The following is a 27,114-nucleotide window of genomic DNA, read 5'->3' as shown; positions in this document are numbered from 1 at the left end:
TTCTTAGTTTTAGTTATAACATTTTGTAAACAAGTAATTTCTCCTTCACAAATGTGCGCTGATGCTTCAGCACAGACAGGCAGCACCGACGATGCTTGTACTCTCATATGTGCCTCACTGTCTGCCCAGTGCACCTCTTTTAGTTTGTGACAGGCACCTGCTCCACTTACACTCAGATTGCCTAGGCAAACGGAGCGGAAGTTCAGCCCCCTCCCCTACCTGCCTGCAACCTCTCCTGAGATCCATTGAGAAAGCGCATGAGCAGCGGGTAACTGGCCATGAAGCACCAGTAATTTCCCATATCCAAGATGGTGGCGCTGGGGACCTGAAGACTGGTAAACTGGGCCGGGTGAGCGCAGCGCAGGATCCCTAGACTGGTAAGTAAACGTTTATTAAAAGTCAGCAGCTACAGTATTTGTCCCTCCAACCCCCACAGTGAAGATTCTCTTTTATAACTATTGACGCACACCGGTCACTTCAAATATATGCTTTCCATTGCAAATATGACCAAACGAATGAAGGTAACCTTATCACTTACAGCTGCGATTATTTTGAAGTTCATTAGAAATTGTTGGTAGCAGATCGCCTTTATCCAATTATATTTTGCGAAGGTCACAAATCGGTGTGTCCCAATTCTCCAGGACTGGGTGAACGGGTCTGTAGGCACTTTAACATTCTAAATCGAAACATGATGTTAAAAAAAAAGGAATGACGCCACAAAACACCAAAATGTAGAGCTCGTTTCTTGGATTTTCGCTATTTAATACAGTCTTCAGCTGGAAGTGTAAATCGCCACAGTTCACAATACAGAACAAAGTCCTATAATACAGAAATGGTCGGGAGCAGGCGCAGGAGCCCGCGCAGCAGCCAGGGGGCAGCACCGGTGATGGTCAGGCAGTGTCAGGATATTCAGGAGCACCAAGTGACACATTGCTCAGAGGAAGGGTAGAGGGGGGGGGGGGGGGTTATTTACACGGGGTCAGTAGAGTAGACAGTTCTGTACAGGTACATGGAGGCGAAAAGTATGTTCCCAGCCAGACTTAACACCAAAAGCCAGCGGAGCGTCGTCCCTCCCCAACCTGCAGGGTGAAATTGAAGCGGGTCAGAGCACATTTAAACCTATGAAACTTTTTTTTTACATTGCCAAGTACATAGGGTTTTATCCGACTCTTTCCACTGCCTGGGATCCCTGTGTGTTGAGACCTCCCCACATCTCCAGTCACATCATGACAGATAAAGATCTGGTGAACTTTTTTACATATAGCCAGAGCCCATTCCCTATTTAATCGAATGGAAATCCCAATGCTGGGGCGGCAGTGACAACATATTGATGGTACCATACATAATGCACGTTTCATCTTCCCTAGTGGATTCTCCAACGGGAAATACATAAAATATTCTTTGAAGATGAAAACTGGAAATTTCAGTTCAGAGCCGAGCCACCTCTGATGTGATAGAATTGGGAGATGTTGTAACTGTAGTCAAAGAAAACACTAAAGGCCTGGAAAGAAATCACACCAACACTCCAACCAAAACTGTAAAATAACAAAAAACACACACACACACACACACACACACACACAAGGAAGACCCTCCTATTTTTTTGCTTGCAGTTTTGGGCGGAGTGTGGGTGCGATTTCTTTCCAGGCCTTTAGTGTTTTCTTTGATTGGTGTGGCGAAATCAAAGCGAAAAAAAAATGAATACAATTCTCTACAGCTTTATTGACCCAACCCACTTGCATTGAAGTATTACCCACATTTTACATGCAGCTGGATCCTGTACAATCTGTGCAGGGTGTCTGGTCCTCTTCCTGCGGTTGAAATTCCAGCACTGGGGGAGTTATTAGCACCTGGTGTCCTGGGTTCACACTATTGCGAATTCCCCACATCAATTTTGCAATAGCAGGAGACTTTGATCGGCACTCTATGGAGCCAGTTCACTTATCTCCGCTGCACAGGAGCCCTGGTGCGTTTTTTGGTCCGTTTCCGGTCAAAATTCAGCCAAGATTTTGGGCCGAAATGGCTGCTGTGGGACGCATGCGGGTATAGTGTGAACTCAGCCTGAAGCTGCAATAAACATGCTCCTGATGGTGACCAAACCCCCCCCAAGAAAACTGGTTTCATAGTGTACCCTCGTAATAACATGATCTGTGACTGCAGGAGAATCTGAAGAATCATAGGTCTCTCTCCCCCCATGCACAGATTATATTGCATGCAGTGTATACTACGAAACAGGTTTTCTTAATGGAAGAGGAGGGAGGAGGGATGGATCCCATCGGTAACTTGTTCTCTGAGGCTTCACAGAAAGCTATTAAATAACTCAGTACTGGAAGATCAGCAGCAGGAAGAGGACAGGGCACCCTGCACAGAAGATTTCTACAGAATCCAGCTGCCTGCACAACCTAAGACATACTGCATTACAGGTACATTAGGTCACTAAAACTTAACTCTGTTCTAAACCAGGAATAAGAAAGATTTAAGCACTTTAAAGCGGGGGTTCACCCGAAAAACAAATTTTTAACATTAGATTGAGGCTAATTGTGGGAAGCACAATTGGGTGTTTTTTTTTTTTTAAATCAATGCAGTACTTGCCGTTTTAGAGATAGATGTTCTCCGCCGCTTCTGGGTATGGTCTGCGGGACTGGGCGATCCTATTTGACAGCCTTCCGACCGTCGCATACAGCACGTCACGAGTTGCCGAACGTCGGTGCGCAGGCGCCGTATAGAGCCGCACCGACGTTCGGCTTCTTTCGGCAACTCGTGACATGCTGTATGCGACGGTCGGAAGGCTGTCAATCAAATAGGAACGCCCAGTCCCGAAGCCCATACCCGGAAGCCACGGAGAACATCTATCTCTAAAACGGTAAGTACTGCATTGATTTAAAAAAAAAAACACCAGATTGTGCTTCCCACAATTAGCCTCAATCTAATGTTAAAAAAAAAAAAATTCGGGTGCACCCCCGCTTTAAGTACCCAACGTGTATGCTACCCTCTCCACTACATCATGTTGAATGAGACCGAGTTAAAGTAGAAGTCCACACCAACACTAAAATCTCAACATCTTCAGGCATCCAAGATCTAACACTTGCCTATCTAGCCTTGTAAAGAAGAAATCGCTATACAAACAGTTTTTGAAGCCGCTCTGGTCCGGTCTTCAGCAGCGGAAGCTCTGCAGAGGACACAGCCGACAATGGCTGGGAAATTAAAACAAAGTGACGTCACCCATAGACTTACTATGGGGGCTTCTGCTGTCCGCTGCCTCCTCTGCACCCACCGCTACTGCTCAGCGTGGGACTTGACCAGCTTCAGAAAAGGTATAATTGCCAATTTCTTCTTTACAGGGTGTTCTCCACCTCTACTATATGTGTTGTATCGAAATGCATCTTCAACAAGTTCTAGATAGGTTAGTCTTAGATGATGGATGACTGAAGATTTAGGGATTTTAGTGTTGGGGTGGACTTCTACTTTAAAGGCCTGATTCACACCTATGCATTAGTGCTTTTTGAAGATTTTCACTACAGTTCATTTAACAAGTTCTCCTATGGAACACGTTCTATAGTACAAATCTGCAAATTACAAATCTTCAAAAAGCACTAAAAATGCATAGGTGTGAATCCAGCCTTAAGCAAGTATAAAGAAAAACTCCCAGTACAATATGGTAGTTGAGTGGTATTCCCCTCAAGTTTAAAATTGCTAAGGTTCTTGCTTGGCACCCAAGAATTTAAATTAAGACGTGATAAAAAAGTCAGCACTAAGAATAAATCAAAACTAAAAAAAAAAAAGCTGCATGCAATAAGTATAAATTGCTGCGCTCCGAAACATTACGCGAATCAGACGTTAAGCTGGTAAAGAGCGAGCAAACACGAAAAACAAAAAACAAAATCAAAAGTATTTTGTGCCTAGCACCTGAAATCATAGGGATGCCTGTAGAAGTTTAACTCACTTTTCCAGCTAGACGGAGAGTCTAGGAAAGCCGTGGTCGTGTCCACCTGGCAGGCTGAAGAATGGGAAGAGCTGTCCTCTTTTTTGGGTGTTGTGTTACTGCAATCACTCCTGGTTTCAGATATCATCTTTGTATGATCTGCAGGAAAACATCAAACATTTGTACACGGCTACAGGTCTTCAGGTGCTTTCACTAGAAATTATAAACATGATGCATTAGGCAACTTCCACACAAGGCAGACTCCGTCGCTACAGAGTCCGCCTGCTCCCGCCAGCTAAGCCGGAGATCAGTCCATTGATCTCCACTGAGCAGGCGGATGACAAGCTCCTCTCTGCTCACTGAGCGGGAAGGGGCTTGTCTGGCGCCACCGTCTCCTATGGAGAGATCGCACAGCATGTCCATTTGTCAGATCTCACCCGATCAGATATGGACGGATGGGGATGCATACCCATACGTCTGTTTTTAGTGGGTCGGATATCAGCGGACATGTCTCCGCTGGCATCCGACGCTCCATAGGAGATGCATGGAGCAGCCGTACAGGTCCGCCGTCAAAACTGACAGACGGACCTGAACGGTCCGGTCCGTCTGTGTGAAAGGGGCCTTACCCTTCATGTTAATAACTCTGTTAGTGTGTATTATAAGCAAGATCAAGAATTACTAGTTACAATAATGTGAACCCACTGAAAATATACTCCAGTATATTAATAAATGTACTTAAAAAGGAGGTCCAGCCTGCGTGAATTTTTTTTAAAAAGGTCAGCAGCTACAAATACTGCACCTGCTGACTGTTAATAATAGGGCACCAACCTGCCCAGGTAGCCTGCGATGTCAGCACCCCAGCCGATCTTCATATTGACTCTAGGGTGCTGCAGCAGCCATTCCTGATGAGGGAACCCGGTAGAGAAACCTTTCGGCTTCACAGCAGGTTCCCTACTGCGCATGTGCGAAGCGTGCTGCGCTTTCCAATTGGCCCGGCGGTGGGGGAAGGATGGGGGGGGGGGGGGACGAACTTCTGGGAGATTGGATCGCGGCCCATCTCCGTAAGTCGGGAAAGGGACCTGTCAGGAACAGATCTTAGTGTAAAAGTGAAAAGTTTCACTTTTGGGTGGAACCATTGGGCTTTTTTTGTAAAACTTGCTTTAAAACAAAGCCTTCCAGTGCCGCACTGTCTCCGCTACACTCCCATCTTCACCACGGGTCTCCCTTCCGGGTTTGGGGACTCCCGCTGTAACTGGCCAGGGCCATGATGACGTCACTCCTGCACATGTGCTCGTTTATGGCACAGGGCTGTGAAGGAATGGCCCAGGTGGCCATTCCTTCAGAGCACATGCGCCGGTGAAGCCACCAGCTGCATTTACAGTAAATATCTCCTATACGGTGCATGTTTAGGAGAAATTTACAGTACCTATAGTTAAGCCTCATTATAGGCTTACCGATAGGTAAAAGTCAGAGATGGGAGTTTATACGCCCACTTTAAGGGACACAGGATTGTAAAAGTCTGTGACAAATGGGTTATGCTGCTGCCTTCAGGAAATTTGGACACTGGCAATTCTCAGCATACAACCCAAGGCCACGTTGGCCTCGTCATCTGTGCGGTGACTGGGCATTAAAGCCCACTTTTCTTGCCATGCATGTATTATGCGGTCAGCAACAGGTTCATATGTAAGGCTACAAACATATCACTATGTTCTTGTGTCCACTGTTAACCCAATAAAGATCAGCATGCAAAATCATGAAAGTCACTTAAAAAAAAAAAAAAAAAAAAACTACAATATAAATAAAGTTATATCCTTACAGAGATTACATTGAAACGTCCCTTTAAAAAGAAAAAAAAGTCAGATCAAAGCCATGGATGCCTGCAGTAAACAATACTGGTGTACTGTACACCACAAAAAACATTAATTCACATGCACTGGAAGCCTCTAGTAACTCACTTAGACTCTTTGCCATGAAGTTGTTGAACTCCAATGGACTAAGGCTGCTGTCTGGGTATGCGATGTCTTCAAAGTTGTGACGCGTTTTGTCAAACTGGGCAGGAGTGAAGCTCAGCTTCTGTCCCTTTAAGTTGAGGCGGGCCGGGCTAATCAGGGGACGTCTGTGAAACATTGACCCACAGCTAGATGTGGCTGAGCCGGCCACTGATGGGGTAGGTGATGGTAGAGGTGACGAGGCATAACTTCCCGACAGCAGGGAATAATAATCTGAAAAATATATAAAAAACATTTTTAGATATCATCATATAATAATTAAAAAAAAACGAAAAAGCAGTGCATCTTCCTGCCCTCAGACCACACACTGGACTGTCCTGAACCGATATAGATAGATATATCGATCCACAAAATAGTGACGCTAAAGAGATGTGGCGTACCCAAAACATGCAGTACTAGTCACAAAACGGCAAAGTTCATAATTCATAAGTCCATGGTATACAAATGACTGTAAGCAGCACCAACAGCAGCACCTTCAGAGAAAAGCAAGCAGCTCTGTAGGTATAGCGGAGAAACAGAGGGGCGCCAGACTCCTGAACCGATTGATATACAGATAGGTCCATACATATTTGGACACAGGCACAATTTTCATACTTTTGGCTCTGTATGCCATCAGAATAAAATTAAAAACGAAACAAGTCTGAAGTGCAGACTTCCAGTTTTAATTCAAGGGGTTGGACAAACATTAAATTCTGCAACCATTTTTATACACAGCCCCCCCCCCCCCCTTTCAGGGGCTTGAATGTAGTTGGACAAATGGCTTTTTTAGATTTTTTTGGGCAAAGTCTAATCTGGTTTTTCTATTCTTCAGGCTTTTGAATGGTTTGCACCTTTGTGGCGAACCCTCTGTATTTGCTCTCATGAAGTCTTCTCTTGATTGTAGGCTTTGACAATGATACGCCCACCTCCTGGAGGTGTCCTTCACTTGTCTGGATGTTGTAAATGGGTTTTTCCTTAACAGAGAGAGTATCCTGCGATCATACACCACTGTTGACTTCCTTGGATGGTCCAGGTCTTTTTATGTTGCCGAGCTCATCAGTGCGTTCTTCTTTCCTCAGAATGTACCAAACTGTTAATTTGGCCACTGCTAATGTTGCTATTTGATGGCTCTCTGATAGATTTATTTCGTTTTTGAAGCCTTACAATGGCCCGTTTCACTTGCATGGACAGCTCCTTTGAACACATGATGTAGGTTCACAGCAATAGATTCCAAATGCAAATACCACACTTAGATGTCCGTTTATGAAGCAATGAACATCGGTGATCCCAGGGATCACCACTGATCACAGCCCATAAACAGTTTATGAAACAGAGATAATCTGGGGGAGAAGTGTGTGAATTTGTTCTCCTGACAATTATCTCCACACACACACACACACACACACACACACCTCAGACTGACACAGAAACGGCCAGTTTATGAAGCTGTGATCCGAGAGCTTCACTGGCGATCCGAGTCAGAATTCACACTCCCCGATTCACCATCTCAGAGCTGGTGAAGCGGGGAGTGAAGAGGGAATCCCGGGGGTTCTGAGGAGACAGTCGGAGATTTCTGCAAATGAATGACATGCTGTGTGGGTCGAGCCCAACATTTTTTTCAATGGTCACAGCTGGTGCAGTGAGAGCATCCCCCGCCTGTTGTCACAATGAGTTATGGGGTGGGTGCGGGTATTTATACCCTAAATGCACTTGTTTTCTTAAATGTGATAGCAGGTGCGGGGAGAGGATACCCCGCCCGCTGTCAGGGGGGAGGATCAAGTGGAAAGGGGGCAGAAGCTGGAACATGTTACATGCTCCTGGCCTTTAAAGATCAATGAACTTTATGACTCATAAATTCCTTTTACAAGTGAACATCATAAAGGAAAAAAAGTTAAAAACACTGCTAATAATTAACACAACACATCTTACCTGACCCCGGAGACTCCATGTATGTAGAGGCCCGAGACGCTGGACGGCTGCCACTGAACAGGTACCCCGAATCTAAAACACGTGAGAAGTTCACGGTACGTTATAAAATCGCACTTCTGGGCGATAGCTTATACTCTGAACAACAAAAAAAATTGCAAAGGAAGAAAAACGTTTCACAGCATACCATTTATGTATTACCATACTGACTTTACCAGAAAATAATTGTAAAAGACTATTAGGAGGAAATATTGATTGTTACTGCTGAAGAGACTGTGGGTTTCTCTTTCTTGCTGACCCCTCTTGCCTAAATACTTTGCATCACTGACCTGGAGCTTGGTCTAGGCCAGCGATGGCGAACGTTGGCACCCCAGATGTTTTGGAACGTTTCCCATGATGCTCATGCACTCTGCAGTGTAGTTGAGAATCATGGGAAATGTAGTTTCAAAACATCTGGGGAGCCAAGGTTCACCATCACTGATCTAGACCAATGCCTCGGATAGAAGTGGAAAAAATAAATCAGCAGGCAAAAAACAGCAACTAGAGATGCACGGCAACTTCGGGGGCCGAAACATATCGGGTAGAGCTGCACCATTCTGGCCAAAAGGAGAATCACATTCTTTTTTGCTTAGAATAAAGATCACGATTCTTGCTTCGCAACATCAGCTTTCATATTACACAAAAAAATTGGGCTAACTTTACTGTTTAGTTTTTTAAATAGTTAGTGTACTTTTTCCAAACAAATTGCATTTGAAAGACTGCAGCACAAATGCAGACCCCTTTCACACTGAAGCCGCTTTAGCGCTGTTTAAAGCTGGGGTTCACCCCCAATTTTTTTTTTAAACATTACATCTAGCAGAGCCAGCATTCTAAGGATATTTACTTTCGGCAGGTCATTTTTTTTTTTCTCCATATATACCTTTATATTCAGATTTTGTACAGGGCTTCTGGGTTCCGATGACTGCGGGACTGGGCGTTCCTATCCTTCGGTTCGATGATTGACGGCTTGTGAAACAGGTCCCCTGTCGCAAAACGTGTATCACCAGATTTCCGGAAATAGCCGAGCTGCGAGTCGGCACTAGACGGCGCCTGCGCAGTCAGCTCTACACGGCGGGCGCAGGCGCCGTATGTGCAGACTCGCAGCTCGGCTATTTCCGGAAATCTGGTGACGCGCGTTGTGCGACAGGGGACCTGTTTCACAAGCCGTCAATCATCGAACCGAAGGATAGGAACGCCCAGTCCCGCAGTCATCAGAACTCGGAAGCCCTGGACAAAAATCAGAATATCAAGGTATGTACGGAGGAAAAAAAATAAAATAAAAAATGACCTGCCGAAAGTAAAATGTCCTTAGTATGCTGGCTCTAATGTTAATAGTTTTTAGGGTGAACCCCCGCTTTAAGCGGCGCTTCTTGGCCACTAGCGTAAGCGCTTTTAACCTCAAAGGAGTTAAAAGTGCCCATGTGGAGGAGCTTTCGAAGCGCTGCCTATTCATTTCAATAGGCAGTGCGTTGAGAGCGCTAAATACAGCGCTCCCAAACCGCCCTAAAGATGCTTACAGGACTTTTCCCAATGTCCCTCAAGAGCACCTCCCCAGTGTGAAAAGACACACTAATGAATGCGAGGCGGTTTTCAGGTGCTATTTAGAGGCCATTTCTGGCGCTAAAACGCCTGAAAACCGTCTCAGTGTGAAAGGGTTCTTATAGTTCGCTCTGCAGCTGAAGATTATTGTGAAACTTGGCAGACTGCCTGGATTTTTTATTTTAGGTTGACAGCCGAGTAGAGAACTCTTTGCATAGAATCGGGAAAATGCTTTAAAATCGCGAGGGGGGGGGAATCGTGATCTTGATTTTTAATGATTAATCGTGCAGCTTTAATATCAGGCGAAATAGGTGCCGATAATGGCCGACAAATTCATATCCATTTAAATTCATGATTATAATAAAAAGTCAAATAAAGTTTTGTTAAATATAAAATTGTATTCTATTTTTTTTTTTTTAAAACTGTCATTTTCGGCAAAATGCACCCTGAATTTTCAGGTTCGACACCAAAATTTCCATTCGGCGCACCACTAACAGCAACCAACATTTTCAAAAGGAGAGGAGCGCCATGTACCTACAAGTCGCTCACTTGACAGGTTTGACAGAATTCTGTTGGATTAAAGGAAAGAAAGTCATACGGGTGAAAGAAAATCTCTCTCCCCTCAATATTTTCAGAACTGAAAAGCAAGTTTCTTCTTTTAACACTTTATTCTACACTTTCACAATGTTTCTACTGGTTCTGGGATTAAACAGGATGCGAAAGGAAAAGCAAAATGATAGACGTTCCACCAATCTTCACATATTGCATGCTATACAGAGTCAAAAGATCATAAAGACCTATGATCATAAAAATGGCTGTAAACCTTTTACAACCACTTTAATCTACAGGTAAGCCTAGATTAAAGGAGGTTGTAAAGGTTTATTTTTTAAATAGGTTCCTTTAAGCTAGTGCATTGTTGGTTCACTTACTTTTTCCTTAGATTTCCCTTCTAAAGATTTTTTTTTTCTTTGTCTGAATTTCTCATTTCCCGTCTCTCCTCAGTAAGCTTACCCCCATCACCTGAGCCGTTCTGGCTGGGGGTTAGTCAGCCAGAACAGCTTACTGAGGAGGAACAGGAAGTGAGAAATTCAAACAAAAGAAAAAAAAACATTTAGAAGGGAAATCGAAGGAAAGGGTAAGTGAACCAACAATGCACTAGCTTAAAGCGGTTGTAAAGGTTCGTCTTTTATTTTCTAAATTGGTTCCTTTAAGCTAGTGCATTGTTGGTTCACTTACCTTTTCCTTCCATTTCCCTTCTAAATGTTTTTTTTCTTTGTTTGAATTTCTCACTTCCTGTTCCTCCTCAGTAAGCTTTCCACCATCATCCGAGCGGTGGAAAGTCATTTAGAACAGCTTACTGAACACCTTACTGAGGAGAAACAGGAAGTGAGAAATTCAGACATAGAAAACAAAGAAAAACATTTAGAAGGAAAATGGAAGGAAAAGGTAAGTGAACCAAAAATGCACTAGCTTAAAGATGCCCATTTAGAAAATAAAAAACAAACCTTTACAGGCTTACCTGTAGGTGCTCCAAATATATTTCCTAAACCTCCATGGTTTAGGAGATATTTAGGTGCCCATGTCTACGGCGCATGCTCCGTAGACAACGGCGCAGGTACACTTTAGGAACAGTAACTGCCGTTTCTAAAGGAGTGACATTATCGCGGCTCCAGCTAATCACAGCGACGGAAGCCGCGATACCCGGAAGGAAGATGGCTGCTTCGTGGAACAGCGGTGACATCGCAGGCTTCGGTTTCAGGTAAGTGACAAATAATGGGCTACTATACGATGCATAGTAACCCATTATGCTTTACATTTGCAGGGAAACAAAGAGGAAGTAAAACCCATCAGGGTTTACTTCCTCTTGAAGTAAATGTTATAAGATACATGCAAGTTCTGGCAAAATGAACGCAGCGCTGTACATTCACATCAGTCGCATTTCTTAGAAGCTAAAAAGCCTCTATTCACAGTGCGTCTCCAAACGCGCACGATTTCCAGTGCGACTTTTGAGCGTGACTTTTGAGCCAACTTTTAAATTTTACGGATTGAAGACGCATCAAAGTAGTGCAGGCAGCTTTTCAAAGTCACACCAACAGGTGCCAATAAAGAGAACAGGGTGCAACTTTTTGTGCGACTGATGTTCAAAGTCGCATGACAAATCGCACAGGTATGAATGGAGTCTTAAAGTTAAACTCCAAAAGGAAGTAAAAAAAGTCAAATAAAAAAAAGTTTTTTTAAAAGTAAAAATGCTCCCTTGCATCGGACCTGCTAGTTTATCTCTAGGGGAAGCCTTTCCTAACCAAAATTTCTCTAGAGATTGATGGGGGTTCCTTGAGCAAGGAGCCGTTTCTGCCTCTCCATTTTTCACTTCCATCTCCTTCCCTCTAATTAGAACCCCCAAACATTATATATTTTTTATCCCAACACCCTAGAGAATAACATGGCGATCATTGCAATACTTTGTCACGCCGTATTTGCCCAGCGGTCTTACAAGCGCACTTTATTGGGAAAAAATTACTGTTTTTTTTAAGTAAAAAAAGTGTAAAGTTATCCCCATTTTTTTAATATTATGAAAGATAATGTTACGCCGAGTAAATTGATACCCAACATGTCACGCTTCAAAATTGCGTCCGCTCGTGGAATGCCGACAAACTTTTACCCTTTAAAATCTTCATAGGAGACGTTTAAAAAAAATCTACAGGTTGCATGTTTTGAGTTACAGAGGAGGTCTAGGGCTAGAATTATTGCTCTCGCTCTACCAATCGCGGCGATACCTCACATGTGTGGTTTGAACACCGTTTACATATGTGGGCGCTGCTCACGTATGTGTTCGCTTCTGCGTGCAAGCTCGTCGGGACGGGGTGCGTTTTCTGGCGCCTAACTTTTTTAGCTGGCTCCTAGATTCCAAGAAAATTTGTCAAACCCTGCCCTAGACCAGTGTTTCTCAACTCCAGTCCTCAAGGCGCACCAACAGGTCATGTTTTCAGGATTTCCCTCAGATGAAATGGCTGTCGTGATTACTAAGGCAGTGAAACTGATTAAATCCCCTGTACAAAATAATGGAAAGCCTGAAAACATGACCTGTTGGGGCGCCTTGAGGACTGGAGTTGAGAAACACTGCCCTAGACAACCACACTAGTGTACAGTAAGCTGAAGATGGTTCCTGAACCTGGAACATTTCAAGGGTTCCTCCATATTGAAGAGGTTGATAAAACCTGATCATGGGGAACAAGAAAAATCTAATTTTACTTATCCGATTCTCGGCTCCCACAAGCTCCCTTCTGTGCTATAAAGGCCGATCCCCACAGTCTCATCTCCTTTTATGTCCCAGCATTCACCAACATGAAGATCAGAGGGTCCAAAGTCCTGCAGCAGACATGAGGATACAGAGGAACAGCCCACTGCTGAAGTGTAGGGGAGCAGAGGATTGGGAAAGAAAAACAGATTTTCCAGTCTAAATGAGCATTTAAAGCGGAGTTCCAACCACAATTAGCATTTTTTAAATGTATGTCCTTTCATCCTGTGTTTTTATAATATAAATCCGGTCACTTACTATTTTACAATCCGCCGCCAATCCGCATAGATATTCAAAAAAGATAGTTTATAAAACTATATCTACACCGTTGTCAATTTGCTTGTGGGCATTGTGAAGCCTACAGGCACTTACTTCCTGGAAGTCTTGGATGGGGAGTGATAATTGGACAGCGCACTGCAACCTGGGAAATGACACACATTTCCCAGGAGCATTAGAGGGAGATGATGTCAGAATCCTAGGTGCTTTCAAAGTCAGATTTCGTGGGACCGCATAGCAACAGGCATTTCCAGATGAGTAAAAAAAAAAATGTTTTTAAGTCGTAAGCTACAGTTTAAAGCAAAATTGTTTTTTTTATGGAACCTCCACTTTAACCCTTGCAATACAGGCGCATAGACGGATTTTTTATTTTCCCTCGAGTTGGCTGTGGGAAGTGAACACTGCCCTTGTGTCACCTAGGGGCCAACATGGGAACATCAAATTCCAGGGGAAGAGGGGGGGTAGGGGGGTATGTCAATTCCCAGGAATTGAAAAAAGGAAAATAAAATATTTGGTGAATATTTTCTAAAAACTATTTTGCATTGAGCCACTGCCAAGTCATGTTTAGTGGAAAGTACTAACTTCTGCACATGACCCTCCATTATATCAGCAACATATAGTATAAAGAGCAGTGTCAGCGCCTGTTATAAGGCTGCAGACAGGAAACACAATCAGGAATGTAGGCAGTTATCAGCCTGCCTTATAGCAGTCTCTTAATTTCCTGCAGGAGGGGGAATCGGAGCACATAGACTACATTCCACAGGAGTCAGCTGCATACCAGCCCTGGGAAAGGGCCTAACAATAATGGAATTCACCAAGTGAAACAAAAATAAAATCCATCCTGGAAGGAGCGGAGCAACCAGAGTGGTAACCCTATCTGGGGCACGCTATAAAAAAGTGGATGTTCTTCCTTTAAAAACAAATTGAAAAGCAGGACACAGTGCTTTGTGCACTGGTGCGCAGTCATGTTGGAACAGGAAGGGACCATCTCCAAACTGTTCCCACAAAGTTGGGAGCATGAAATTGTCCAAAATGTCTTGGTATGCCGACGCCATAGGCGTTCCCTTCACTGGAACCAAGGGGCCAAGCCCGACCCCACACCATAATCCCTCCTTCACACGATTTGGACCAGTGCACAAAGCAAGGTCCATAAAGATATGGATAAACAAGCTTGGGGTGGAGGAACTTGACTGGCCTGCACAGAGTACCGACAACCCGATAGAACACCTTTGGGGGTGAATTAGAGCGGAGACTGCGAGCCAGGCCTTCTCGTTCAACATCAGTGCCTGACCTCACAAATGCGTTCCTGAAAGAATGAGTAAACATTCCCATAGACCAGGCATGTCCAAAGTCCGGCCAGAGGGACAATTACGGACCACGTTCCAGTTTAATATGGCCCACCTGGTGATTTGGATATATATCCGAGTGCCGCCAGAGTACATACAGGAGGCATCTGTAATAGGAAGTCCCGTCTCCTGGGCTGTCATTGGACGACTGTTCTGTCTATCACAGGAGGCCACCGAGTAAACAGAAGATTCTCCTGTATGTAATCAGTTGGCGCTTGTCCCGCCCCCCTCCCGATACTGCAGATGGGCATCGAACTGGCTGCACTGATGGCAATGGTGAGGCTGCAGATGGGCTCTGACCCTTATATTGCTTCAATGTTCTTTAAAATTTACGTTCCCCCTCCCCTGAAACTTCCCTCTTAAAGTGAAGGTGCATGTTTATATGCCGATAAATCCAAACAACGCGCCCAAGCTCATCCTTCGTCCTGAGCGGCGCTCTGGGATTAGTTGGGGGCCACAAAAGTATATATTATATATATATATATATATATATATATATATATATATATATATATATATATATATATATATATATATATATATATATATATATATATATATATATATATATATATACATACATACATATATACATATATACATATATACATACACACACACACACACACATATATATACATAACACACACACATACACACACACACACATTTATATATCCATCCAAATAATACACCCAAGCTCATCTTTTCACATCACACAGCCTCAAAGGCAAGATAATTCTTGTTGGGCAGTGCATTGGTGCTCGTTCTAACACACTTAGACCAGATTTAAATGGTTCAAGGAATGTCGGGCAAAATGGTCGGCCCTCACACATGTTCACTTCATCAAATCTGGCCCTCTGAAAAAAAAAAAAGTTTGGACACCCCTGCCTTAGACACACTCATAAACCTTGTGGACAGCCTTCCCAGAAGAGTTGAAGCTGTTATAGCTGCAAAGGGTGGGCCAACCCAATATTGAACCCTACGGACTGAGACTGGGATGTCAGTAAAGTGCATGTAAAGGCAGGCGTCCCAATACTTTTGGTAATAAAGTGCGCGCACGTATAGATTTTTTTCCCCTTCTTTTTTTTATTGAAGCATTTCTATGAACAAAGACTGAAATACTTTGCTTTCCTGAGAAAAATGCTGCCCGAGTCCCCCAAATATTGTTGCAGGGCCAAAAGCCCAGGTCCTTGGTCATATGACCTCCGTTGAAGGCGTCAGCCACTTTGATGGCTAACAGCTCACAAAATGTCACGAATGAACCCAATACACAGCACTTATATCACAATATTCTTCGAGTACTATGAAACTATTAATGTGTACGACGTGGATGCTTTCTTTGTTTTTATAGCTGCTCTGTTGCATATTGTGTACCAATGCCTGCTAAAATGTAATACAAGGTATTTCCCATTATCAATATTTATTACCTCTCATGTGCTGCCAAGCTGACATATATGTATCTTATGTTCATACTTGTTTCATACCATTGTTACAGATAAATAACCTTTACTAACCACTCCTTTGTTATTTATTATATGATTGAAGTGCCTAAAAAGTCCCTTCATTAGGGGAATGCTTGCTTTCTGTATTTGAAATCCTAGGGATGTGGCACATAGGGCCAGATTCTCGTAGAATGGCGTATCTATGCGGTGGCGCAACGTATCCGATTTACATTACGCCGCCGCAAGTTTTTCAGGCAAGTGCTTTATTCACAAAGCACTTGCCTGTAAAGTTGCGGCGGTGTAGCGTAAATCACGCAGCGGAATTCAAATTCGGCGGGTAGGGGGCATGTATCATTTAAATGAAGCACGTCCCCGCGCCGAACGAACTGCGCATGCGCCATCCCTAAAATATCCCAGTGTGCATTGCTCCAAATGACGTCGCATGGACGTCATTGGTTTCGACGTGAACATAAATGACGCCCAGCCCCATTCACGGACAACTTACGCAAACGACGTAACTTTTTAAAATTGCGACGTGGGAACGACAGCCATACTTAACATTGTTGCGCCACACTTAGGCCACCATAGAGCAGGGGCAACATTACGCCGGGAAAAGCCTAACGTAAACGTCGTAACTTTACTGCGCCGGCCGCGCGTACGTTCGGGAATTCGCGTATCTAGCCAATTTGCATACTCAACGCGGAAATCGACGGAAGCGCCACCTAGCGGGCAAAAAAATAAATTGCAGTTACGATCCGACGGCGTAAGAGACTTACGCCTGTCGGATCTAATGGATATCTATGCGTAACTGATTCTAAGAATCAGTCGCATAGATACGACGGGCCACATTAGGACTTGCGACGGCGTACATGGCGCTGCGCCGTCGTAAGTCCTTTAAGAATCTGGGCCATAGAGTCTAATCACGTGTACTTATGTAGTAATTTGACATCAGTTTGATCAGTGACTGTTCCTTACAAACAAAATGAGTGTCAGGTACATTGTAAATCTGCTTGCAATGTATGCTCACTGACAGTACAATATACAATACAATAGGGGAGGGCGGAGTTTGAGGACAGACTGCGCACAACGATAACTGCAATAATGTTTTACCTGTCCGTGTGAGGGATGGGATGGTTCCAAGGGAAAGGGCTCTGTTCAGACGTCCAGGCAAGGAAGACGACGAGGCTTTGCGCTGTGAGCGATTGGCTTGCTGGTTCAGCAACTGCACAAGACCCGGCGGAGTAGAGAACAACGCAGACGTCAAGTCCGGGAGAACAACTCCGTTATCCAAACTTCCAAACTGAGAGGCAAGGTCACCAGAAACATACCTGTAGAGGGAATCTGAACAGTCACATGACAAGCACACAAGAAACTACAGTGGAGAACAACAATTTAACTTTTGGGAGAGAGTAAGGGTTAGAGAATCTTTGTCAGTTAGGGAAAGACTACAGAGGTTTAAATTAAATACACTTTCAAACCTTAAAAGTGGGAGGTTCCACCTGTTTCCCTTACTGTGGATGGCGGCGCTTGGAGCTGTCAGGATCGAGGATCAGCCTCGACGGGGGCAGACATCGCTGGCGGCTAGGACAGGCAAGTGTCCTTATTAAAAGTCAGCAGCTCCAGTGTTAGTAGCTGCTGACTTAATTTTTTTATGGAACCTCCGCTTTAAGACCCTTCACACTGGGGCATTTTTCAGGTGTTTAGCACTAAAAAAAAAAAAAAAAAGCGCCTGAAAGCAGCCTCATCTGCAATCCCAATGTGAAAGCCCGAGTGCTTTCACACTGAGGCGCTGCGCTGGCAGGATGTAAAAAAAAGTCCTGCAAGCAGCCTCTTTGCAGCACTTTAAAAGCGGTGCATACACCGCCCCTTTCCATTGAAATCAATGGGAAGCGCCTGCAAAGCGCCTTGGCAGCGGTGCTTTGTGGGCTCTTTATAACCCTTTATTCAACCACTAGCAGGGGTTAAAAGCACCACGCTAGTGTTTGAAAAAACGCTGGTAAAAGCGCTGCTAGTTTTAGCAGTGCTTTACCAGCGTTTTTTTGGGCGCTGGCAGTGTGAAAGGGCTCTTAAGCCCTGTACACACGATCGGTCCATCCGATGAAAACGGTCTGATGGACAGATTTCATCGGTTAACCGATGAAGCTGACTGAAGGTCAGTCGTGCCTACACACCATCGGTTTAAAAAAAAAAACGATTGTGTCAGAACGCGGTGACGTAAAACACGACGTGCTGAAAAAAAAAATTGAAAATTACTGGCACGACACCCGAAATGTACTGGCATTTCACAAAAGTTACTAAATTACATTATTATTATTATTATTATTATTATTAGGTGCAAATTTCAGTATTTAGGCTAGATATTATCGATTTAAGGTATATATTAAAAAAGGTAAAAAATGTTTTTGTTATTTTCGATACAATGATGGCAAATTATATAGTCACATCACCCACTGCCTTCACCCCCCCCCTGCCTTCACCCCCCTCTGGGGTGCCACAATCTTCGTCTGCCTCCAATCTCCCACAGGCCGTCTGCCTCCATCACCCTCTGCGGTGCCTCCAAGCCCCCACCCTCTGCGGTGTCACCGCAGCCACCATCACCCCCTGCCTCCAACCACCCCCTGCCTCCAAACTCCATGCACAGTTCCAAGCCGAACCGATCTCGGCTATTTTTACTGGCACATTCCCGCAACCATGGACATTTACGAACGGGGGGAAAAAAAAGTGCCAGTTTTTACGAACTGTCCGTAAAAATACGGATGGTTGGCAACACTGCACCATGGTCAGTTTACATAGAGGGCAGAAACTGGCAGGATCAGACAGGTTTTTTTTTTTTAATAGGTGCTACAGGGGGCCAAAATGACACAGCACAAGCACTGTGCTGTATAAAATGCTTTAAAGGGAGCAGGATCCTTTTTTTTGGGGGGGGGGGGGGGGGGTTAACAAACACTTTAATAATTATAATCCAAACACTGCGCTTGTGCTCAAAGATTAAAACCCTGATCCTACCATATGTTCCTCCAGCACCTGTCTTCAGCAGCTGAGCAGAGCTCTGCACAAAACATCTGAAGGCACTTGGGACGGCTTGTCTGCCCAACTTGTTCAACACTAAAAGCCTTGATGAAAAGCAGACGCTTGCCGCAGTTGTCCCGCAGCTCTATGCAGCCTTAGCAAGCAAGGCCATACAATCAAGAATCTGTCCCAACGGCAGCTGAGAGAGCGAGATGGAGAAGAACCGGAACAAGCCTGGCTGAAGGACAGCACATCACTAAGCTAGTCTGCACATAATGACTCCGCTAATGCATTATTTTGTCCAATAGTAATAACTACAAGGCTTTTTCCATCTAATCCCAAAGTAGATTTGTTAAGCCCTTGAAAGCATGCATCTTAAAAGTTTTGCATCTCAATTAGCAAGTTTACTTCTGCATGTCCTGACTACCTGTAAACCCAGCCATTGCCTGTAAATTTCAGCCAAGCGAAAGTCCACAGGTGTGGCATAGTCTGCGCAATTCAAAGTTCACAATTTATGGGAGACATTGAACCGAGATAGAACAGGAGGCAACACGATAATGCAGCTTCCCTACCACGATCAGTGTATATATAGTTAGGTTAAAAAATGCATACAGTTTAAAACATACAAAAAAGGGGGAAAAAAAAAATAAATCCCATTACAACCAAACTTGATTTAGGCTTCTTTCACACGGGATGGATCCGTGATGATCCGCCCCGTGAATGTCCGCTTGCTCAGCGGGGATCGCTCCGTCGTTTCCCGCTGAGCCGCCGGATGTCAGATCTCCGCTCTCCACCATGGGGGGGGGATCAGATGAACACGGACCGTCCGTCTGTGTTCATCCGATCATGGATGGAAAAATAGGGTTTTCCTCCGTCTTCAGAATCGGAGGATTGCGGAACCGGGTGAGAACGTGTGTCAGCGGATGTTCATCCGCTGACACCCACAATCTCATAGGTACCAATGCATGTCCCTTTTTCATCCGTACACAGAGGGATGAAAAAGCGGACATACGGTACGCCCGTGTGAAAGAGCCCTAAGGGTTGGTAAACTCAAAGCTATGAAATGCACTGCTGAATTAAAGTCAAACCCCAAATAAGCAAATATTGAACAAGCTTGATATTAAAAATAAAACCAGGCATCAGTAAATGGCGGACCATGGTCCAGATCAGGACCTAGTCAATGTCTCATCTGGACCCCCTGCGGTTCTACCGTTTAGGAGTCATTCTACCCACAGCCGTCACCACTGCTATTCTTAGACAGCTGGAGGCAGGATGGTTCTGGACAGAGGGCAGGGGCTGCCAGAGTTAAAGGGGTTGTAAAGGTTTGTCTTATTTTCTAAATAGGTTCCTTTAAGCTAGTGCATTGTTGGTTCACTTACCTTTTCCTTCCATTTCCCTTCTAAATGTTTTTTTTTCCTTGTTTGAATTTCTCACTTCCTGTTTCTCCCCAGTAAGCTTTCCACCATCATGCGAGCGGTGGAAAGTCATTTAGAACAGCTTACTGAGGAGGAACAGGAAGTGAGAAATTCAGACAAAGAAAAAGAAAAAAAAAATTTAGAAGGGAAATTGAAGGAAAAGGTAAGTGAACCAACAATGCACTAGCTTAAAAGTAACCTATTTAGAAATTTAAAAACAAACCTTCACAACCCCTTTAACAGGCTGGAGATTGGTTGCAAGGATGCAAGGCGGTCATCACACAAACAGGTAACTCTGCTAGAAGAATTTTACTGAACTGCCGTGAATTTTAATTCAATACCCCTGGCATAAATCTTTATGTTTAAAGCCAGTCATACATGGAACTAAATTTGTCTGATTCAGCAGGTACCAGCCAAATTTGGATTCATGTATTGGGTAGGTGCTTGTAGATTGTGCCAACCATTGTGTATGATTTATTTTACATGCAATTACTGCTGCTAGCACTTCATTCTACCAGCCCAGAAAAAATTAAATTAAAATAAAAAATGTGTCTTCCCGAGGGCCTCACACAGCCCAAACCTTATTCAAAGGAGACAAAAATTTCCTTTTGGTGAACTGGAGGAAAACAGAAGAATGAAGTCCTGGTTGAGGTGAAAGGCGTAATCTACTTTAAAAGGTCACTAAAGGAAAAACATTTTTTTGCTGAAATTACCGTTTACAGGGTATAGAGACATAAAAGTTAACAGATTCCTTTTAAAAATGATTAAAAATAGATTAAATTCTATCATATAATGTGCCTCTAGTTTCACTTTCGGTTTTAAACTGGTTTCAAGTTTATGTGAAGCAAAGAGACCCACAGAACAAAAACAAACAAATCCAGGGCGGTGTTTTGTTTTTAAAATGAATCTGATTGGTTCTGAGGAGTTTTAGACACACAGCTTAGACCACAGTGAGAATCTCCCATGAGTTTTTTCATAAGGAGCCAGACAAGCAGGAAGTGTGGAGATCACAGCAGAATTACAGCAACTTCAAAGCAAAAACGAACAATGAGGACATGAAACCAGGACTGCAGTAAGGTAAAGGAAGCTATTTAGCTAATAAAAAAAAATTCCTTTAGTGATCCTTTAAGCATGAATGAAAGTCCTGGGCCTCAACACTATCTTGGCCCTATGCAAAACCACAAAGGGTTCCTTGCAAGATAGGAACCCCAGTTTAGACATTTGCCTCACAGGTGGTGATAGTCCCGTGGGTGAGTGTTGAGAGAGAAAAAAGGTGTTTAATGTGTTCATTGGCAGTTTAACAGCAACCAGATTCAAATGCTATGAAGTCACAGCGAACGGATGGAGGGTGGGGGGCTACATGGGAGATCCCCTGTACAAGATCTTACTCAGAATGGGAGCCCAACAGATACTAAAACAGAATGATAAAAGGGCAGAAACCAGACACTTGATAATGTTGAAAGGCCAAAGTGAAGGATGCCGACCAATGACAGACCTTGCAAAATAAAGGAAAAAAAAAAAAAAAAAATTAGCCTCACAGATATCAGATTGAGGTAACCAGCAACCAAGAAACAATGGCAAATGAGTCCCAAGGACAGAAGATCTTCAGGATCTGTCAGAGGTCTTACCAGATGGGCATGCCATATCTGCCTGGGGCCACTGGTATGCCCTCCATCTTAATCCTCTGAAGCAGATGAGGAAGACGTTTCAGTAGAGGAAAGAATAGATTAGAATGTAATGATCCCACAGAGATACCGAGGCAGCCACTGCTTTAGCTGGTACCATGCAGACATACCTCCCCAGTTTGGTGATCCTGGGGACTAGAAGTACACATCTGGTGACGGAATAACCCAAAGTCCCTCAATGGATGACAAAAATAAAACAGGACCCGTGTCTACATTTTGTACCCCTGAGAACTACATCTCCCTATAAAAGACTAGGGTTAGAAAGAAAAATAAATAAATAAATAAATGCTGCTTGAAGCAGGGCAAGGTGGTCAACTGCAATGGTCTCAGACGTGCCTCAAACAAACTGATGTGAAAAGCACACTGTATTTGCTATGAACATTGGCCAGTGTAACAGCGTCTGCCCTGGAATGTAATAAAACCTTAAAGTAGGGAAGGAGGAGTGCATTGTGGCAAGATATCAGATCTAAAATATGGATCACAGCTAAAACTGATGTAAAACATTTTTTTTTTAAACTGAGGTTCAGCTAGGACAGAGATGGTGAACCTTGGCACCCCACGTTTTGGAACTAAATATCCCATGATGCTCATGCACTCTGCTGTGTAGTTGATCATGGGAAATATAGTTCCAAAACATCTGGGGTGCCAAGGCTCGCCATCACTGAGCTAGGGCCTCTTGCAGAAAACCCCCATCACACAAGGATAGTTAAAAGCAATCTCTAGAACTTTAACTGCTGTATGGTGTCAATTTTTTTTTTAAGACAATCAAAAAAAGGGGAGAAAAACTTCTAACAATTTCCAATTCTAATGTTCATCATTGTTTTGCGTTGATCCTTACATTCAGTCTTTATTGACATTACCCCGAATGCTGACAATTGTATGTCCACCCAGTGCAGAGAGCAAGACTAAAGCATGCAGTATGAAAGCACGGCTACTGGAGTCAAGTCAGTTTGGAACAAGCTTGGAGCGCTTTTATTGTAATAAAATGAAAAAAGCAGCTGCCAATACAAGCAGTACGTACAGAGTGTTCATACATTATAAGAAAATAAATGGGTACAGTATGATAGAAGCAGGAGCATGACATGAACAAAATGGAAGCCAGACGGGTGCACTGCAGAGGAGACAAAACAAAGCAGCAAGAAAAAACAGTCACAACAGGACTTGTGCAAGAATCTGAACATTTAGTCTCACGTAGGAAGGTTTATATAACGTCCCCTTGTCTATCTTTATGTATCGAGTATATTTCCCCCCAGCACATGTGACAGTGTTTAACCCTTGTAATTGACTGCTTAGGCCTGAGCACCATCACATTTGGACCATACCTGCTCTGTTAACAAGGGATCTCGCAGCACACAAAGGCAACATGGGAGCTTGGGCTCGATCTATACCAGGGATATGCAATTAGCGGACCTCCAGCTGTTTCAAAACTACAAGTCCCATCATGCCTCTGGATGTCATGCTTGTGGCCGTCAGTCTTGCTATTCCTCATGGGAATTGTAGTTCTGCAACAGCTGGAGGTCCGCTAATTGCATATCCCTGATCTATACAATACGTATGCCTGGGAGGCATGCCGGCTCGTCTGCAGACACAGTCACTTTCCTTAACAAGCAGAGTGACCGTCTCGTTAAAATCTGAAAATCCATGAACAAGGTTCGGAAGTCAACAGAGCAGCAGCCAACAAAAGGATCAGATGGTAGGTAAACCTAAATAAGTGAAGTATAACTTTCATGGGTAAGCGCCTACAGAGTCATTAAAAGGCTGAATATTCAGATTCTCAAACAAGTCCTAGGAGACGTCTATGTTCCGCATGAAACTTGTGACACTGGGTCTGATTTACTAAAACTGGAGTGCAAAAATCGGGGGCAGCTCTGCATAGAAACCAATCCGCTTCCAGGTTTTTTTTTTTACTTTGTTTATTTGAACAAGCTCAAATTAGAAGCAGACTTGTAAATAATTCCGGACAGCTGTACTTCCAAAAATCCTCTTCATATGACAAGTGGTTGACAGAGGGGACAAAGAGATAGACGCGTTTCGCGCAAATGTCAGCGCTTAGTCATTACCTCAACGCCGACTTGCTACCATACAGAGCTGCACCAAAATTTTGCACTCTCCAGTTTTGGTAAGTCATCCCAGGGTGCCGAGCCTCAGTGATGCCACTAGTTTTGAGGAAACAAGAAATTGTCTAAAACCTCGTGACCATTATCCGAGCCAAAAAAATAAAAAAAAGCCTGTTTTATGTATATCTGTAGACATCATGCACATTAAAACAGTCAAACACATTCTCCGATGCAGAAACAGGGTTGCTGTGGACAGAATGATGCAGATTGCATTTGAAAACCACAATTATAGAGAGTGTCTTATAAACCTCAAATCCTATATTAAAAAAAGAAGCAATCATAAAACAAATTAAAAGCAAATCCATCAAGATGTCCTCCATCCAAGCAGCATAATGAACACTTGCAGCAATTTCATGCCAATGAGGACATTGAGTTAAAGTAGAACTATAGGCAAAACTTTTTTTCTTCATTTTGGATAGAGCAAGAGAGGGTCGCCATCCGTGTCTCATTGCGGAGATTTCCCTTCACTTCCTGTCTGATAGCCAAATAGGAAGGGAGAGGAAATGCCTGCAACATTTCTTAGAGGCCCCCAGGTCACCAGAACTAGTATCCCCATTGGAAGATTTCACCTTCATTACTTTTCTGGGGACAACTCAAAATTTGGGGGGTTTTCTGTTGCTTTCAATGATAAAATGGTAAAACAGGACAAATCGAGAGGGCAAGTCTCCTTAAATGGATAGTAAAGTCAAAAAGGTTTATCTTCATGCATTCTATGCACAAAGATAAAAAGCCTTCTGTGTGCAGCAGCCCCCCTCCTAATACTTTCTCCGAGGTCCCTCTGTCCAGTGATCTCCATGAGTGTCTCAGCCATCCAAGATTATCCCTCCCGATTGAGACACAGCAGCAGCACCATTGGCTGTCGCTGCTGTCAATCAAAGTCAGCTAGCCAATCAGGGAGGAGGGGACGGGGCTCTGTGCAGGGCCATCTTTAATGTTGATTGGACCCTGGGCAAAAATGTTTGCTCTCCACCTGCTCTGAGACATACAGTAAACTGATTTTAAGTCTAGCTGATATTTATTGTATCAGGTCAGGCAGTGATTGCAATTGGTTGCCAGAAGTTACAGCGTATCATTACCACTTACTGACTGGTTGCTAGAGGTTACAGCACACATTACGGCTCACTGATTAGTTGCTAGAGGTTACAGCACAGGATTTATTTTCTTGTGGATTGCAAGAGATGCACATCATCTCTTCACTACAGAGGGGCATGATATACATATGAATGATCCTGTTATTTACATATGAATGATGGTTATTTACATGTAAACACAGGGTCTGCAGGTGAGTCATTTGTACACAATAGGGCAGAGCTGGGCAGCATTAGTAGCAGCACTTAACACTGAGATATCAGGACACAGCAAAGGACTAAAACTTCAAGGGACAAGGGAATTTAAACATAGAAGGGACAGAACACAAAAATTGCTGCTCACCCCGTTATAATGCAACAGAGAAAATTTCCCAGGTGGGGTTTTTAGGCAGCTCAATTAGACGAATAGGATACAATGTAGTAAAAAATACTTTACTACATTGTATCCTATTTGTCTAATTGAGCTGCCTAAAAACCCCACCTGGGAAATTTTCTCTGTTGCAAGGGAATTTAAACTGGGATAGTTGACAAGTATGAGGCAGCTGCTTTGGGCCCCACAACAATGAGAGGGCCCAGGGCAGCTGACACTTTTGCCCTGCGTCTGAATGGGCACAGGGAGCGGTGACTTGGCTCAGGTGCACCCATAGCAAGAAACTTTACAAATCACTTTAACAGGCACACAGACGGCCATAAAAAAAAAAAAAAAAAAAAATGAAAAAGAAAAAGTTTTGCCTTTAGTTATGCCTTAATTTACCAACACTTGAGTGCAAAATTTGATGCAGCTCTGCATAGAAACCAATCAGAAGCCAAGCAGAAGTTTTTAAACATGTTCCAAGTATTGAAGCCATTGACTTGGCATAAAATCCAGCATTTTAACAGTGTTTGTCGATGGCAACCCACATATTTCCATCACCTCGACTCTTAAAAACGTGAACATGCGTGCAGTTTGAGATCAATGTAGAAAAAAAACATTCCACGAGTGACACTTCTGAGCACACAGAGACAGTATAGTCTCTAAACAAGGAAAATACATTCCACAGATGAAATGGAAGGCAATCTTTGGTTGTACAACAGGAAGATTATTGATATTTACTCCCCCCCCCCTCTTGTTTTGCAATTAATAAGGGAATTCAAATGGTAATGTTTGTTTATAGAACGTGTATAGGTTCATTGGGGTTTGCCTTGTTGCTGCTTGCCGTGGACTCTCCTTGCTTTATTAGATGCAATTAGAGATCGTTTGACATATCCTAAAAGATATTTAGGATATTATGATGTCCGATTTGTGTGCATCTTATGTGATACAATTAGGTAAACGTGTTTGTATATTTTGCATTTATAAAAATGCAAATAATTAAATCTAAAATTCCACAAGTAACACTTCGGAACATGCATGCCATTCCACAGAAAAAAACAAAAAAAAACGGAAGAAAATCCTGAAGCCGTGATTAATGGAATGCTTTAAAACATTTGAGGCATTAAGGGCTTGCATTCCAACAGGACTGAAAATCTAAGCAAAAGATTTTATCATTAGCAAAGCGATTGAAGGAACGATGGTTTTGAATTGATATAAAAAAAAGGGGGTTTGCAGTTTGTTGCTTTTTTTTTTGTTGGGGGAGGGGGGTGTTAAGGGTCTGTAAATGTATACAGTGTGTGCAACAAACTTTTTCAATAAAGAAAGGATTTGAAGGCAAATTTAAAGCCTCGTACACGTTCGGATCTTCCGTAAACAAAGCGCAGGACTATTGTCCGAAGGGCATGAACTCGTCTTGCATACAAAAATGGCAAAGAATGGTCGGCCAAACCCGAAACTACGTGTTTTTTTTCCAGCTCTTAAGCGCCAGCCGTTTGGCAACGTCCGCGAATGTTGTGTTATGGTGAGCATTGCTTCTGAGCATGCGTGTTTATACTAGATTTTAGTCCAAAGGACTTCTGTGCACGCGCTCGGATAATCCGACATCACACATTTGTTGTCGGAAAATTTGAATGCATGCTATCCAACATCTTTTGGCGGAAAATCAGATGAC

The 27,114-nt window shown here is 43.4% G+C and overlaps 1 protein-coding gene across 1 annotated transcript in view; it reads right to left on the bottom strand.

Moving 5' to 3' along the window:
• Positions 1-730: 730 nt before the first annotated feature.
• The window catches only part of TMEM201 (transmembrane protein 201), a 62,651-nt gene continuing 36,267 nt past the window's right edge, over positions 731-27,114 (bottom strand). Inside the window, exons 7-11 of the mRNA XM_040326397.1 lie at positions 16,887-17,104; positions 7,840-7,911; positions 5,878-6,144; positions 3,944-4,081; positions 731-1,079 (exon numbers count right to left, since the gene is read on the bottom strand). Of these exons, the coding sequence (XP_040182331.1) occupies positions 970-1,079; positions 3,944-4,081; positions 5,878-6,144; positions 7,840-7,911; positions 16,887-17,104 (805 nt within the window). The 3' untranslated portion in view covers positions 731-969. The remainder of the gene's footprint in view (positions 1,080-3,943; positions 4,082-5,877; positions 6,145-7,839; positions 7,912-16,886; positions 17,105-27,114) is intronic.

Source organism: Rana temporaria, chromosome 10 (genome assembly GCF_905171775.1).
Source record: "Rana temporaria chromosome 10, aRanTem1.1, whole genome shotgun sequence".
NCBI lineage: Eukaryota > Metazoa > Chordata > Amphibia > Anura > Ranidae > Rana > Rana temporaria.
Note: the sequence above shows the minus strand (reverse complement) of the source record. Positions and strands in the feature narration are given on the sequence as shown.